Below are 17,955 nucleotides of genomic sequence, written 5' to 3' on the forward strand. Positions count from 1 at the left end.
CCAACTGCCTGAAACCCCAAGGTGTAGAACCAGGTCTCACTAGCCTCTGTCCTCGGGCTCTCAGTAATTGTTTGTGTAAAATGTTTGTTGAACTGAAAAATGTTGCAGTAAAAATATCTATAAACTTCTAAGGCACAGAACAATGAAAACCCACCGATAGTGACACTCAATCAATACAGCTTAAGACCAGAGTGGACAGATCCCTAATTTACAGCTGAAAACGGTGAAGGGGCAAAGGTTAAACGGCCTTTCTGAAGGCCATCCTGCGGGGGTTGCAGGGCAGGAGTGGGCCTCAGGGTGCCCTCCCACTGGTCCTCCTCTCTGGGCCTGCTGTGAACAGCAACAAGGCTTCCTGCAATCTACCAGAAAGTGCTGTGGCAAAGGGGAAAGATCCTATTTGTTGGAAGGGAAGGATATTTAAAGAAAGTAAAAGAAAACACCATAGAAGAACATTCAAAATCTAGGACAGATCTCTGAAACAAAGAAATTCTACCAGGCTAGAGAGCACCCTACCTATAAGGAAATACACATCTAGTAAAAGCAGCATACTGTTTCCTACTGCTGTCAACTGCCTAAGGGGACAACTGCATTTCTTGTTTGGGATATAGTTTCTGTCAGCGGAAGGTTCCTGAGCAAAACCAGGAGCCTCGTTCCACACAAAAGAGGTAAACTACAAAAGAAGAAATGGTTTTTACACCAAAAACAAACAAACAAACAAACATCTCTATTCTCATCATTTTGATAGCTGACCTCAGTTTTAAAATGGGTTGAAGCACATCATACAAATGTGAGGCGTGTACTCACAGCAAGTTAATGCTGCAGCCATGTCATGATTGCTTTCACTGTAAGAGTTACGAACACGTGGTACTTGGGTACTTGCATTTCAGTCTGTGTTTCTTCTACCTGCCTTTCAGAAGCAGTGTTGCCTAGCTTTGCGTTTTCAGTTAAAGCAGGACCAAGGACAAAAGAATGCACATAAAGTAAAATCTGAGAGTAATCCCTAAGAGACAATAGTGGATTTTGAAAGCCGGAAAGGTCTCTGTTCACAGAAGACAGAGGGCAAAAGAAACGAAGGCTGGGAGAAGACCCCATTTCCATTATCCACCGCAGAAAGTGGGCTCCTGCTAGCACGCTGTAGGGATTAACGAATGCTTGCTGAGTGAGAGTCCTAGAGCAAAAGAGAGAGAATACCGTTGCTCCGATTTAAGGTCAAAAGAACTCAAGATCGAACAGAGGCAGAAAAATCCTCTACATGGGAAACTGTGGGCTTGGTTTCCACGCAGGTAATTCCCTCTCCATTGGTAAATAGGCTTATGTGCTGGTCATTCACTAGGAATCTATGCTCTTAGGTCAAAATTCAGAGTCAGGGGAACCTTTCAACTTCTAATAATTCAAGGAAATAAAAAAATACATATGTAATATGTAAGTAAACCCTGTTTACAGAGACTTAACAAAAACAGTAATTTCCTTAGAGGGCATAGCAGAAAATTATTTCTATTTTGGTCATATACAGTGAGACTTTCTTACATGAGAAATTTGTTCTCTAAAATTCTCTTTCCTGAATTCAACATTGCATTCAAAGCTGGGCAACAAACATTTGTTCCTCCTATCCAGCTGGTTGGTCAACTGAACATTTCTTTTTATTTTCTTCAAGTTGTTGTACAAGAAAACAGCGTGGCCCAGCCAGTGTGCCTCAGCGCTAGTGTCAATCTATGAACCAGGTCACGGTTTGATTCCCTGTCAGGGCACATACCCGGGATCCTGGCTCAATCCTGGTTCAATTCCTAGTGTAGGAGGCAGCCAATTGGTGTTTTCACCATTTATGTCTCTCTCTCTCTCTCCCTCTCCCTTCCTCTCTGAAATCAACAAAACATTTTTTTAAAAGAAAAAGAATAACAGCTTGGCCTTCTTTAAAATCAATCAGAAAATAATTAAACAAAAACTTACCACTTGAAACTGTTATCTAAAATTAAAACTACTCTCAAAGCCTCCAGCAGTCCTATTTACCACATGCTTTTAAGTCATGCATCCTGCTCAGCGTTAGAAAGGAAGCACAATTCTTTCAATTTTTTTTCTGAATACATGTAAATTTTCACTTTGTAAAAGACCTTAGATTATTTTCCACCATCCCCCAATAATATTAATAATTAATAGTAAACAACCCAATTTTCCTAATGCTATAAAAGTTTAAGTTCCTAAAAGTATGTAGTCAGAAGGTAAACTTAGTAGCTTAGTTTTTGGAAGTCAGTATCATTAAGCTGCCATTCATTTTTTAATCACTGATGACTTGCCTTAAACTAGGCCCACATGAAAACCTAACTGCCAGGAATCACAATTATTTTGACCCCAAAGAACACAGGAAGGCAGTGGGAAATAAAGAGCAATACTTGTTTTAAGCTGATTCAGAGGTAGGAAGGTTGAAAGGACAGGTATGTCCAGGCCTTTATCCCACACTTAGGATTCAGCCAGGAGGCATGGGGAGGAGGGGTAGGATATACTTTTATATGACACGATGACAGGCACAAAACTTAGAAAATAAACACAGTCAATTTCAGAACCAGAACCTCACGACTTTACCTGGTCATGGTCAATATCTGTATCTCCTGTGATCACGATGCGTTTCTCAATTCTTGTTTCAGATATTCCACCTTTAATCGTCTAAAGGTCATAAAGAAAAGAAGGGGGGGAAACAGTAATCACTAAAGCTGTGTACACACAGTTAGGAAAAACATTTGGGGCACACCTAGACTTTCTGACTATTGTAAGGCAATGCACATTAATCAGGGAAGGCTGATATTCTGGAACCTTTCCTTATTTTTAAGCTCAATGGAGAATCCTGTGGTTAAAGTTATAGCATCCGTACGTTCCTCAACTGAAAGCAACCTTAAAACCTAATGTATCAAGATGCAGGTGACACTGAGAGGGACCAGCTGCCATTTAATCCACATGGTTCCACTGGGACACTGTTAGAACTTCCTGAGTCTCTTAATTCCCAATTGGTCAATTGTTTAAAGGAGAAGAAATAATTATTTGGTTTATGGAAAGTTACAAGGAATTCTAACTATTTCAGTATTTTTAGGCTTGGAAATTGCTTGGTGTTATCGTTTCATCTTCTTAATTCTCATCATTCAGAAAGGATCCTGATTACAATGTACCGTCCTTTCCCTGGGATTCCCCCGGACTGCTTTACCTTAGTGATGTGTGTGGTAGTGGTTGTTGACACAGAGTCAGATGTGATGGTTTGTGCAGTCAGTAAGGTGCCTGAGTCACCAGCAGCCCCGCCATCAATCTTTGTATAGTTGGGGGAAAAATACAAAACAATGCTTAAGTTCCATTATGTTGTCATAGAAAACGCCCTTCCCATCAAATATGCATCTTTTAAAATCTCTGTAGTTGGCAGAAGATGTTATCAGCCTTTTCATGTTTATAGTGGTAATTTACTGACTAGCATTGGCTGACATTTAAACAGAGTAAAATCAAAGACTAACTGTACAGGATGAAGCAAACCCCAGAAACACAGAGAGAGAGAGAAAAAAAGAAGAGTGGAAATAGGAGTTGGGTCTGAAAGCCATGGGGGTCATGAGAGAAGTTGACTGAAAGCCATTTATTTAAATTGAAAAAGAAACCAGAGAACCAGGCAGAGACGTTGCCACAGTGACCAGAAGTGCTGGTTATTTAAGCACAGGTGGGTAAAAATAGATAAAACGTTTTCTCAGATTACTAAGCAACAGACCCTAATTTGAATAGACTAAATTAACATCATTTGGTTATTATGACTATCTTTAAATTTTTAAACAATTTTCCTGTAACAGTTTATGTGTTGTGAGTGTGTGTGTGTGTGTGTGTGTGTGTGTATATATATATATATATATATATATATATATATAGAGAGAGAGAGAGAGAGAGAGAGAGAGAGAGAGAGATATTTGAATAAATATGCATGCATGTGTACTCTATATATATCTATATGTATTTATCTATAGATAGATAGATAGATAGATAGATAATATATAAATCCTGTGCAGATAACTAAATAGGTTTTAATTTGTTTTCTTTGATACTTTTCTGGTAGAAAGTTCTAGAGTTTACTGGTTAAATACAGCAAATTAATAGTTTTAGTTTACACTGAGATCATAAGCTAAATGTTAGTTTAAGGTCACCATATAGTATACTGGCCTTCTGTTTGCTGATATAAGGAAATAACTGGAAGGTCCAGAGCCCTTCTTTAAGAGGAAATCTCTTACATTTGGCTCATGCAATGTATTTCCTCAGAAGGGCACTCACCACTATAGAAACAGGCGAGTCCCTGCTCTCCCACCACACCCACGCATCAAAACCTGTTTGTGTGCATGTGGTCTCTATGCACGTTCAAGATTCAAGACAGCGTATCTGAAATAATGTCGAGGAATGCTTCACCTATACATGCATTAAATACATCTAAAAATATTTCAAGAGGGTAATAATCTGCCATTTTTCACCAGGGCAAAATCCTACTATGAACACTTAATTTCTCAGTAAAGAAAATAGTTGTCCAAATTTCTAAACAGTTCCGTTTGAAATGATAAATACTTTCCCTTTTTTTGTTATCCTTAGAGTTAGATATCTTAATGATTATCTCAAATATTTATAGAATCAATGTCTGAATACTTAAAATCAAACATACATTTGTGTAGAACAGTTATCACATTTACATAAGAATAATGATATATGTCTTCAGAAAATAATCCCACGTGAAGGAGAAGTACAAATGTTTGTGCACATGAATGTATACTTGCAAGCAACAGTTGACTGGATCTGTCTTCATGAAGAGGGATGCCTAAATCCTACTAATGCACAAATTACATCATATCTCATAAACTCTATCTGCTTCCCAAGTATACATAAACAATCCTAGATGCTTTTAAGCCACAAATGGCTTATAATACTAGTAATATGAATACGATTGGTACTGCCTATCTTCAATAATCATGTGTATGCTTCCTCCCTGAAATTACTGGGTCACCAATTTGATTACAGTTCTCTGTCTCAATCTAAGAAGCAACATAGTAAGTTATGTTGTTGAAGTACAATTATGAAATGGAGATATAAAAAGGTACATCAAAGTTAGAAACATGTAAACTAGGAGAAGACAGATGGAGCGAGAAACAGACTAAGTGAAAGAGCTCAGTCCAAAGCTAGAGCTTCTGTACCTGTGGAGACTCATATGTGATGGTCTTGGTTTCCGTTTGAACAATAGGGACTTCCTTGGTGGAGATTTCTGTCCTTTGTGAGGCATCAGAAATTGTTACCATCTCTGTCTTTACCACAGGTGGCTGAAGTGGAAAGGAGGATGAAAATAAATTCTAGAGGAAATGTAGTAAAGCACTTAATGGAGCCTTCAAAAATAATTGTAAGAAATATGCATATCCAAACACGCACTCATTCACAAAAGAAAAGAGTAAAAGTAAATAATCTAAGACAAAAGATACAAAAGAAAAACTTTTCTTCAAATATCACATACATATATACACATGTATGTATATATGATAAGAATAAATTAACATAATGGCTTCATAAATTATGGTATGCTTCAAATTATGATATGCTTCAGATTATGATGGTCCCCAAACTACTTACGTATCAAGCTTGGTATACAGTGATATATAAACTTTAGCTTTGAGTAAGTAATGATGAACTTGAAAACAGAGAATGAACTATGTGAAGTGACCTGCCTCAATTTTTACTGTGGTTTAAATAGCCACATGATTTGTATGAAGGCTTGTTGTCTTTAACTGGCACACCATCTAGGTAGGCTAAGATTTGCACTTTTCTGCTATATTGACAAGGAGATTCCACTTTTAGAAAGATTACCTTCAAATCTTATTGTTTTCAATTATACTTGTCTAAAACTTGCAGTGTTTCTTCTCTATTAGCTAAGTTAAACTATTATACTATATCTAGGATTAGTCCACAAATATGATATTAATGCTTTGAACAATTAAACATTAAAAACATTAAAAGAGAGGTTCACAGTCTGTTAACATGGTCTGCTGAGCATGTATGTTTAATACAACATCAGACAAACTACGGTACTACCAGCAAAATACTACCAAGTGTAATGTAAAGTAAGTGTGGAAAATAATAGAGCACTCCAGGACTAGCAAATATGTTCTTTGAAGAGAATCAGTTAGTTTAAAAGTGATATAATAAAAATACTTTTAATTATTTCAAGACAAAGTCACTTCAAGATTTTCCAGCTCATAAAGAGAGAAAATGTGGACAATCCCTGCAGTGTAGATAGCTCAACTTAGAATGAAGACATATTCTCCTGGAAGTTTGCCTTCCCTCAACAAAACTTTAACTTCCAATTCAGAGACACTGCACCTAGAGACCAAGACTTTATCCAAGAAGAGTGAAGTAAGTTCTCTATCTTGAAGAGAAAAAAGAAAAGACTGAGGTACCCTGTAGATAATTCACAACCATATGATCAGCTTGCAAGTAATCCAGAATTGATGACAGGACAGAATGAAAAGAGCACTATAATCTATTAAACAGGTAGCCTCTGGCTGCCTAAAAGGAAAGAAAAATTAACCAAACCATACAATCCCCAGAGCTAAAAACAGAAATCACAGTGGTATTCAAGAAATACTGTTTTCATCACTACCAGATGTTGAATTCAGAGCACCATGGTAATCAGGGCCTGCTGCCATTTCTAAAACTCTCAAGCTGAAGAGACAATGAGCCAAAAATCAAAGCCAGTCACAGCAGCAGCACACACACTCACACTGACCATTTTCCAATAATGCATATACAATTTTCTAATTAAACCAACAAAAAAGGCATTAAGTATGAGGAAGCAGTGCAATCAAAGACAAAAAGTTGAAAATATCTAAAACATGCAAAGAAAAATTTAGATGTGAAACAAGAATGGAAAAATGATGTGGTGGGTGGTGGGAGAGTTTACTGGATCAGATGATTCAGTTGCAGGAAAGGAGCTAGCAACCTTGACCGAGGTGGCAGAAAGTCTACAAAGCAGTGCTTTCCCCTTCCTCCCGTGAGATCAAAGTCAGAATCTTGCTGAAAAAGCTGAGGGACAGTTGGGAGGACAGGAGAAGAAGAAAAGCAGGTGTTCTCCACCTGAGAAATAGCTCCAGAGTTTAGCTCCCGCTTGAGTCTCCCATTTACCTCTGAACAACAAATAATTTGTGGCAAAACATCAATGTCAACATGAGACACCTCTCCGTTAACTTTATGTTGCTCGTCCTCTGTGTCTTCGCTCACATCTTGCTTAAATGCGCCTTCGTGTACACTCTTCTCTGTTGGTATCTTAGGGGCAACTACATGCTCCTGGGTCACTGTTTCTACTGCGCTTACACTGGCCCCTGCGTGTCTGCCTGGGCTGGCTTCTGGCACTGCTGCCTCCCTCTCTACTACCTGGGATGCTTGGCTGGGTTCTTCCTCCACCTCTTCTTCCTCCTCCTCCTCCTCTTCCTCAGGCAACAGGTTGCGGGGCCGGTACAGGCCCATTTCTTCCTCCTCGCTCTCACTGCTGCTGCTGCTCTCAGAAGACAGGGAGGCGGAGTCTTTCTGTGTCAGAGGTTCCACCTTACGGATGTCCCCAGGACCACTCCCGGGTGATAGCTCTTTACCGTTCATTTCTTCTGTGATTACTCTTTCGTCTTTCCCAACCTCTGCCTGTTTCTTCTCCTCCACTACATTCAGAGTCTCATGTGAACTCTGCACAAAAAAGAAGCGGATGAGGGAGAACAAAAATATATGAATAAATAAAAATGACGGAAACCCAAATCAAGTGATGGTAGGTTCATGTCATGGAGGAAAACAGTGATGGTTATGATGGCTGACTGAAAGGGAAGCGGGGGGACGTGATGGGTCAGAAGCGGCAGGCAATGGTGTTAACATGGAAAGGGGAGAACCTTAACAGCATCACTGGCTCCAGTGCAAGGCCCTTCGGACTCGGGAGCGTGTTTCTGTGGAACAAAAAGCAACCGAGGACACAAATCAATAAAGTTTTACCTTAACACCCACTAAACAAACACTGACACTGCGAAGACGAACAGTACAAACCCACAAAACCTTTGCTCAAGGTCACATAAAAACAAGACAGGTAAAAAGCTTACACAAAAAAGCAAAAACACAAAACAGCCAGCATCTTCCCAAAGAAATAAAGCGCTTTTATTATAGTTATATCTATTAGCTCTACTCGTATAATTGAAAAGACGGGGGGGGGGGGGGGGACGACTGGAATTATACCAAAGCTTACTGATTATCTCAAAGTATAAATTTTAAAATTATAAAACCTATTCAACAAACAGTCTTGGTCTTAATCAGGTTATAAAGCCTGTCTGAAACCCTGACTTCTACATAAATATAAGATGAAACTTTTGTTTTATGCTGGCTCATTTAAAAACACAGCTTTAACTGGCAAAATCATTGTTGATCTCAGATAACATAAAAATGTTATTCCAGAACTGGCTAACATCCAAATTAGATTACAGATGAACAAACAGGTCCATGACATTAGGGTGGATGTCAACAATGATACCAAGGGTTTTCTCTTAGAATTTAGCCCCCCTTCTTTGAAAACCTAAAGGAACCAACATTGTTGAGATGCTCACCCTTGCCCCCCTGCAAACATTTACTCCGTGAGAGTGAATTTACTTGAGTAGTACAGTGCCTAAATGTTCATTATTATTATATGCCGGTACATTATTATTAATACTACTTAACTTCAAATGTTCAGATGGGTTCTGCCCAAGTTCAGGGAATTCCTTAAGTTCATTTAAAAAAAAATGAAAACAACTATTTCATTGAATATGGCAGGCATCTCAGATTTTTCCATGTAAACAGTTTTTAAGTTCTAAGCCATCAGAAGATGCCTGAAAGACTGGTTTTGAATATTTTTAATTCTGGAAACATACTTGGCTTCTTTCCTTGGTTGAGGGTTTCCTTCCACATAACAACTCCAAATCTGGGCTTTAGTGTTTTAAATGATTCTGTGAATTTAGGTAGGTTTGGGGAAGAGGGGGCATCCAAAAGCAGGACAACATCCAATCTGTGTCGTTTCCTTACATCCAAATTCAATCATTATTTCATAAATGTTTTTCCCAGGAAGAATTAATTTCAACAATGAAAGCACTGAAGGGAAGGGTTCCTGGATATTTAAAAAATAAAAATCACTCTCACATGTGGCATTTAAAAACAGGGAAACAAAGTAAAATGCACCTCAGGCAACTGTGAGAAGGGCCAGGAAGAAAGTGTTTCACAAGGTGCATTAGAGTTCACACCAGTGCCCTCTGCTGTCCAAGTGGTGGCTGAGGTGAAGGTAGCTTTCATGCTATCAGAAAAGCCCTTTTCACTAAACAAAATTGATGTTATCTCCTCTTCTAGGCTCTAAAGGTCAGAAAAGGAAGAGCAAAGAGTTACCAGTAAGTTGGAACAAAGAGCAGTGACCTACTGGAAAAAAGGAAAGATTATATAAGAATCACAGAACAGCATAAATTGGAAGAAAGCTGAGGATTAGCAAAGATCCTGCAGCAGGAGCAAGTGGCGGTTTGCCTCAATGCCAGCTTTCCACCCTGCTTGAGAATCGGTGAGAGTTCTAACCTTTGAAAACAGGCTAAAGCTCCTTGGTTTGTCACTAAAACTTTTATCACAAACTGAGCAGGGCTTACCCACCCACCCAACACGGTTTTGTATATTCTTGAGGCAGCTCTTCAGAGTAGGCCTCTTTCTGCACAGAAGGAACTCTTCAGTGGCCCCTCCACCTGAAACGCTTACTCCTGTGTCATAGCTTGGTGACCCTATCCTGCCTCCAATGGCCTTCTGAATTTCGTCATCTGTCTGAGGTACACCTACTATTCTATATTTTGTGCATGCCCTTCCCTAACCATTCCAGCTCCTACTAACTCTTCCCCTTTCCACATTACTTTGTTCACAAGTGATCTGATAGCAACCCACAGAAATTCCCTCAGACACGCTAAAATGCCATGGAATAAATAGTACCTTTTTCCCCCAATAAGAAACAGGTAAAGAAAAGATTTCTAAACAGGAAGACAAACTCAGGGGTGAAAATTCAGTGAGCAATGTTAAAATCATCTGTCCTTGAAAAACTAAGACAAATATAATCTTCACATTTCTGGCCCTTAAGTGATGGTCCCTAACCTGCACAATAGGAAAGTTGGGGACTGTCCCACATAAAAAAAATGCTAATAGCAAAGAGTCACCATGAAGCACCCACTGCTCATGAGAGCTTAAAGATAGATGGACGGATGGATGATTGGTTAGGTGGATGAATGAATGACATTTAGGGATGCCCCTTTTGGGACAGTGCACTAGGAGTGAGGACTAAGGACAATGAGATGAGGAGGGCTAGGTGCATAAGCATTTGCAATATTCAGGAGAATAAAAAGCTTCTGGATTAATTAATTTTCATTATATTCTCCATAATTATACCACCCCTAGGGTTTGAGTTGGTGGAGAGGGCTTCCTTGCCAGTAAGAAGTCATGGGAAATTTAAATAAGCATGATGCATTTAAGTATTAAATAAAATAGGTATTTCAAAAGTACTTCAAAACTATAGTCTAGCCGAAACCGGTTTGGCTCAGTGAATAGAGCATCAGCCTGAGGACTGAAAGGTCCCAGATTCGATTCTGGTCAAGGGCATGCACATCTCCAGTAGGGGGTGTGCAAGAGGCAGCTGATTGATGATTCTCTCTCATCAATGTTCCTAACTCTCTATCCCTCTCCCTCTCTGTAAAAAATCAATAAAATATATATTTAAAAAAATAATAAATAAACTATGTAATCACTACTAACTCATGAGACTCTTGTATTATACAAGTTTAAGTATGTCATAATTCTCACAATACATAAAAATATCTACCACAGTTATCTATTAAAGACTAAACAATTTGGTTTCCAACTTTCTGCTCTACTCTCAAAATTATTCATATTCAAACTGAATCCATTTTGCAAGTTCAATGCATTAACTTTTCAACAAGAAACTATTCCTGTTTTTTAAAATCTGTGAAACCAATATTACAGAAATCTGGAAATTTTGATCAGCTTATACTCATGCATAATTATTTATTTTACATTTCATTAAGGATTACAATTTAAAGATAATTTAAAAAAACTCTGCAAAATGAAGATGCAACGAAGGCAAAAATTTGTAAGATATCCTGTTAAAAGTCAAAACACTGCAGTAGACATAACTACTCACACACTTTCAACTAATAGTGATGCACTGTTATCTGGGTAAAAAGACACATTGCAAGCGGTAAACCAAAGTTTGTTGGGAGGATGGATGAAGGATGATTGCAGTAACAAGTCATATGTATGCCAAATAAGTACATATTTTCCTGCATGTGCTAGAGAGGAAAAGAACAAGAAGAAAGCAGTAACTTCAATGCAGATAAACCATTTTGGAGCTTAACAGTGGGCAAATTCCAGGTTTAAACTTCACATAAAGTGTTTTTAATGTAATGTCTATGATATATTTTACATTGTGCATTCCTAAACCATGACATCCAGAAAAATGATGAACTGTAAACATCTTCAACAAAATTCCAAAGTCTCCTACAGCAAAAATACAAGGACATTACTTTAAATTGAACAAATCTACCATTTGACTTGCTTCTGGATGTGAAAGTGTCAAAAAATACATAATGTTTTAAAACATGTAATATTAATGTCATCATTTTACACAGAGTCTAATTGGCTTTGGATCTCATGCTAACATTATAACATATAAATATGTCACTTGGTTTAGCTTTCTTATTTGCAGTATTCTGGAAATATTTCACCTCAACTATATCTTAAATTCTTTAGAGCAAGACTTCATCTTCCATTTATTTTGCCTCCTTCTCCATTCCACTGTATGTTTTGATAAATAATACTCTCTACTGATTTACAAAATCAGACTTTTGTGGAAGGAAAACACTACTGATCCCTGCTCTCTTTCAGATCCGCTGTATTCCATTCCTCAGCCAGCAGCAGAGTGATCTCCAGCAGACCCAGTTTAAAGCTCCCCAGTGGCTTCCCACTATTCCTATAATAAAATTCCCAAATGTCACTATGGTCTTTAAGACTCGACAGGATCTGGGGTCTGACCTCCTCGACTGTTCCTAAGCTTTTATCATCTGGTCCTTTAGTTCCTTAAACTATTTCATTTGGGCTGTTTCATGTGTTCTTCCCTATAAATGGAAAACTTCACATCTGCCTCCTTCCCATCATTAGGGTCTCGGCTGAAATGCCAACTCTTCCTGGACACAACGGTAAATCCGCCTTCCCAATTACCTTTGAACACAAAATTACCTTCCCAATTACCTTCGAACACTGACTTCTTTACCTACATTTTCTAATTACTCCTTTACATGTCCCTGTCTGTCTCCAACAGACTCTAAGCTCTCTAACCCCAGCAATTAACTGGCTGACCAGCTGGCTAAGCAAAACCAGAAGAAACAGAAGAATAAGAATGTAAAAGCAACAGAAAGCTAACTTCTTAGTAATGCCAGATATTCATGTATGCAGAAGCACAGAGAAAGGTCTGAGGAGCTTCTATGATACAAAAAAAATCTTTTTCCCCCCATTGAAAATCTTAAAAATGAAAATTCAAAAGGTTCCCAAAGATAATTACTAAACTACTAATCTAAGAATTGCATAGAATTTGTTATTTTAACACCACCACAGTATACACGTCGTTGTACAAACAGTGCATTTTCATATGAAAGCATGGTTTCCCAACTGCCAGCCACATATATCAAAATTGGGGTCACTTATTAAATCAGTTGATATGTCTACATTTCAAAATGTGGATATTCAAATGAAGTAATTCTGCAACCATCTCACCTAATGACCCTCTCTCTACATGGAGATTTAACTTTAATGCCAAAAAATTATTTTCAAAAAATTTTAATTAACACATGAGAAAAAAAAAAAAAGAATTACTTATAGCTGTGGACAGAAATAAAAGGAAAAGAGGAAAAAGCAAGAGTAGATCCAAGGATGCAAGGTGAACACCTTGTCTGCTGCCTGGGCTTTTTTTTCTTCAACTGTCCGTGTTGACGCCATCTGATACTTCTCGGTCATGGATAAAATATCCTTGAAAAGATGGTCTCCTTTTCTCTATTGTTTTAAACAATAGACATAATCAACAAATAAGACAAGTACATCACATTGACAACAACACAAACACAGAACAATTGTGTGGGTCAGCGAAACAAACTGGATGAAGGGGCACATACAGTGAGGCCAAAATATTAGCATGCCAGACACTGTTTCTCCAGACAACACAAGAGTCAATGGCTGAAATATGAACACTAATACCTTCAGAAAATCTAAAAATGAGAATTTAACTTGTATACAACTTCATAAGACCCTACAACACCATGGTGTTTTAAATCTTAGTATTTTCAAAAGTTGTTTATTCAGTTCAGCAATTATCTTTGCTCATCTTTTCTTAAAGAGCCATTTTCCTTTCACAGTCACAAACTTAGAAATTTAAAACAACTAATAGCTCTGTTTTTACTGAAAAGGTTAATAAAAATAGCATGAGGTTATCTAAGTCAAATGTGCACAATCTGGCAACACTCAAGTCAGACTGGATGATGAACTTATGGAGAAGTGAGGGGCATAAGAAAAAAATGGAAAGATAAAATTGTAGGGTAAGACCTTTATATATTTTTAAAATTGTGTATTAAAGATAGCATAATCACTGTCTATTGAAGTATGATAAAGAGTCCATGAAAGTTCGTAGCTGAAAATAAGAGATTTTGAGAGCATCAGAAAAGAACAAATACAAATGGAAATAAATGGAGAAGTATTTTGGGAATAGATTCTAAAGGCAATACGATATTGATGGGGAGAAGTAATCACAGAAAGAAAAAAGAATGTTATGATTGAAAACATTTTTAAAACACTCATCTACATTTCATTACGAGGAAGTCTTAGTATTAACTTGTATGATACAACATTTTACAAGTTTTCACCAAGGCTCATTAGTCTTCAAAGGTAACTTTAACTCATATTCCTCTTAGTAATTACCTTAAACCATTCTAAAAATGGCCCACATTAATTATTTAATTATTAAACAAACGTTCTTATTTCAGAAGTCAACATCTGAAAACCTTATTAAATATCATATAATCTTAGTTTCTAAGTCATCCTATATAAAAACATATTGCAACTGAGTAAAGTACAATAGTTAGTCTGAAACTATTTCAAAAGTACTTTGAAACTCATACAATTTACTTAAGAACTAGGTCGACACGAATTACATTGTTAATAAATATTTAGTATTTAAAAAAATTGTTAGCAATTACATTTTTAAAAAAACAAAAACAAACCACACACCTGGGAACATTTTGTAACTTCCTGGAAATCAGCATCAGAGACTAGCAACCTGAATTTTACTGAAAAGCTGGAGACATATAGCCAACAAACAGCTAGTGACATACCCCTTGCATCTGTAGGGATAGAGGTGTGATACGTCGTTTTTCCCATTCATTAGGGCGCGGCTCGGGTGTGGATTCCATAAAATTGCGCTTGAGTTCACTAATGCTAGCCTGATGTCTCAGTATGTCCTCCTGGGCCTTATCCAGGTCCTAGCAATGTGTAACGTAATAAAGGGGGGAAATCCAAAAGGGGAAAAAAAAAACCCAGTAGGACAAAAATAAAAATAAAACCAAAAAATAAGACAAAGCATACTTATGATTAAAAAGACATACTAAAGCAAGAAAAATGCCAAGTCTCAAAAGCCATAGTATCACCTCAAAATTTGAACATAAAGCCAATATGTAATTTTTTATGATTCACATCTTAAAGGGTTCTAATGTCTTCTTTTTTTAGAATTTTTAAAGGAATAATTATTTACATTATTAGAAGGAAGTCATGGAACTAATACTCAAAATGGCTAATAACTCTAATAGTTAGATTTGAATGCAGCCCATGAATTTGTTCCTGTAGACTCACCTTCCTGATTAGGGCTACTACTGAAGTTACCTTCTGTGAACATATTAAATCAAGTAAAAACAGAGAAAGGTGGACTCAGAAGCACATATGGCCTCATGGGAAAGCCAGTCCAAGATCATCTACCACAAACAGGGGGTGGTAGGGTGGGTAAGGAGTGACTTTTTTTCTAGGAAATTCCAGCAGTGGCTTTTAATCTTAAGGAATAAAAATAACAGCTTCCATAGGCTGCTTGTATTTGATCTCTTCATAAAATAACCCCATACTGGTTTCATGTAGTTGCTAAGCATAAATGTGAGGCCCAGCTGCCCGACATACCTAATGATCCTTATACAGACAAAAACGCAAGAATAATTACCAGATTTATTTTTCACTGGAGTAGGCCTTGATGAACGGTATTGTGGGATTTTTTATATTCACCCTGAAAACTAGTATTTGTGGATATTGAAACTAACTATTGTTTAGGAAATGGTTTTAACTGAATTTTAAACATTTTTTTTTTTACATTTCAAAAATCATGGGGACCACCTGTTAACTACAGCTTCCCACTCCCAGAGGAACCGGTCATGCAAATGATATAATTAGGGATTCCGTATTCATGCACAAGCATAGTTGCTCATCAATGAGCTTCTACAGCCATTTGCAAAAACTCATGAAAATCTAAAAATCTTTGCATGGCATGGAAAAATGACTGTGGCTTGAGATCAGGCACATTTCTTGTATTTGTTCAAAGCAATGTTATGTATTATACTTTAAAGCATTTTAGTAAGTTATGCAAAAATACATTTTCAATAATTATCAAAGCTGCCAAAAGCAACCAAATTGATTAGTCGGATTATTGAGAATTGCAGTTCACCACTAAATACATTGACACGTACTGCCCCCTAAATAAGGAGAAGAAAAGTTCTCGTGTGACACGGGGAATAGAGTTGACATTCCTAACTGGGTGGCTAGGTTTTCTTCCACCCCCCTCTTTTTTGTCTTTCATTTCTTCTTTCTTCTTTATCAAAACAATCCCATTCATTAACATATTTCACTTGGAATACTTTCATTGAAGCGCATTTCCTAACTGCATTGATTTTAGTGCCACCACCCACCTCCACCCTCATCCCCACCCCAAACTTTTATGTACATAGGTCAACAGTAAAATAATTTAATGCCAGATCAACAAGTATCTGTTCTGGTTAAAGTACATTAAGGATGGGATCACATTACTTCAGATCCATGCCCTACGATAACCCATTAGGAGAGAATAAGTTTACTTATAGAACTTCAAGGTTAATGGATAAAAACTATTCATCTAACAAAATAGAACTTGTTTTCCCAGTTGTCACTTTGAGAACTTCTAGTAAACATATTCCTACCTAAGCTGTTTTAAAAGAACAGTCAGACTGGTAACATGCACTCCCAAGTTGGATTTTCCCCATGCATTTCATGCGCTGTGCTTGAAAGATATTGCCAGCCAGCATGTGAGTGACCTCCCATCCATAGCAGCCTGGCAGCCATCAGGACAGTTTTTTTCTTAAATTATACAAACCTCCAACATTAAATTGCTATGTCTGACATAAATATTATCCCCTTCTACTCTCAAGGAATTTTTCTGTGAAATTAAATCACACACAGGGGGAAAAAAGCAAATAAACATAAGTGTATCAATCAGCAAGCACCAGAGTTGGATGTCTTAGACTCTAAGACATTAACAGTAATAAAAATTTTAAGAACCTAAAACCACAACAAGCAAAACTGACAAATAAACCCTGAAAGTGCATCACCCTACACACAAGAGTAACGGCAGGCAGCAGCCACCAGGTTTTAACTTTGCAGAAAAAATATCCACCTCCTCCAGCTGTGTTTCCTCTTCTTCCATCTTCGCCTGAAGGTCATACAGCAAGTGGCCAGAAACAGAAGTATTAGTGGAAACTCTACCATTGGTGCAAAGAAGCTGTATTTGAACTTCAATGGTGAACTAGCATTACCAACCTTCATTGCGTGGCCCTCAGAAGATGCAGAACATTAAGCCACCTGGTCTTTCTTCACCTATAGTGTTGTATAAATGATGGAAATGATCCTTTGCAAGGGTGGAATGGAGAATGGAAGCTTCACTCTTTCTCAGTCCTTACTTTACATGCACTACTTTTGAGTATTTTTTTTAACTTAGGAAATTAAAATCTGAGAGTGTAAAAATGGCATAATTAAACCAGTTCTAATTTGAAATGTCTAAATCCATTAGTGATAAGGGCAAAGTAAAATGATGTAAAATTTGGCTTTCCCTTTACGTCAGAGACAAATGTTTCCTATTATTCAGTTTTTTACATAGATTTCTTTCCTTGGTGAGGAGGAAATTGGCTTACTATGCTACATTCATGTTACAATGACGGGTATTTAAAAACACTCTTTAAACTGTAGCCACTTTTCTTTCATAAAATACTTCAAACAAGAATCAATTTTCATAGTTGAGCAAGTCTCAGTATTTAACATCCCAAAAGAATAAAAATGTAAATTTAAAACTAGCATAAATACTAATGACTACTGACTGACTCAGTGTCAGAAATGGCAACAAAGAAAAATACTGGTTCTGATACCAAAGGAAAACAGTTTAACCTTTACATGTTAACTGACAGCAGGATCATATACATATCATATTCAAATAATAATGTCAAATCTGAAAGTTAAAAATGTTCTTTTTTAAAAAAGAAAAAGGATTCAAGTATTTCTGAAATGTTAGCAAGGAGCTCGGAGTATCCTTTTTATCAGAAGGTAAATAATAGACACAGCCAATAATTGTTAAGAATTATCTTCCAATTCTTGGGTCAACACTGAATTCTCTAAAATGTCCATCTTTTACATCCATGGGTACCCTTTAAGATTCCTGGCTTCTCAATGCCTAACCATAGCATTATCTTCACATGTCTTTATGTTTGCTCTAAATCACATGACTTACTCTATGTATTGATAGTAACCACAGTATACTAAGACACTAAGTCACCA

The 17,955-nt window shown here is 37.2% G+C and overlaps 1 protein-coding gene across 34 annotated transcripts in view; it reads right to left on the reverse strand.

Annotated features, from left to right (window-relative positions):
* Positions 1-17,955, reverse strand: part of EPB41L2 (erythrocyte membrane protein band 4.1 like 2) — a 166,237-nt gene that overhangs the window by 13,204 nt on the left and 135,078 nt on the right. For 6 of the 34 annotated variants that reach the window (XM_045573237.1, XM_045573239.1, XM_045573242.1 and 3 more), the window contains exons 13-22: positions 16,805-16,840; positions 16,505-16,567; positions 14,457-14,603; positions 13,021-13,125; positions 9,223-9,390; positions 7,914-7,967; positions 7,165-7,716; positions 5,190-5,312; positions 3,191-3,289; positions 2,578-2,658 (exon numbers count right to left, since the gene is read on the reverse strand). In XM_045573237.1, the coding sequence (XP_045429193.1) occupies positions 2,578-2,658; positions 3,191-3,289; positions 5,190-5,312; positions 7,165-7,716; positions 7,914-7,967; positions 9,223-9,390; positions 13,021-13,125; positions 14,457-14,603; positions 16,505-16,567; positions 16,805-16,840 (1,428 nt within the window). The remainder of the gene's footprint in view (positions 1-2,577; positions 2,659-3,190; positions 3,290-5,189; positions 5,313-7,164; positions 7,717-7,913; positions 7,968-9,222; positions 9,391-13,020; positions 13,126-14,456; positions 14,604-16,504; positions 16,568-16,804; positions 16,841-17,955) is intronic. The other 28 variants (XM_045573247.1, XM_036413413.2, XM_045573241.1 and 25 more) reach the window with 28 other exon arrangements.

Source organism: Pipistrellus kuhlii, unplaced genomic scaffold, assembly GCF_014108245.1.
Source record: "Pipistrellus kuhlii isolate mPipKuh1 unplaced genomic scaffold, mPipKuh1.p scaffold_m20_p_5, whole genome shotgun sequence".
In the NCBI taxonomy this organism is placed as follows: Eukaryota; Metazoa; Chordata; class Mammalia; order Chiroptera; family Vespertilionidae; genus Pipistrellus; species Pipistrellus kuhlii.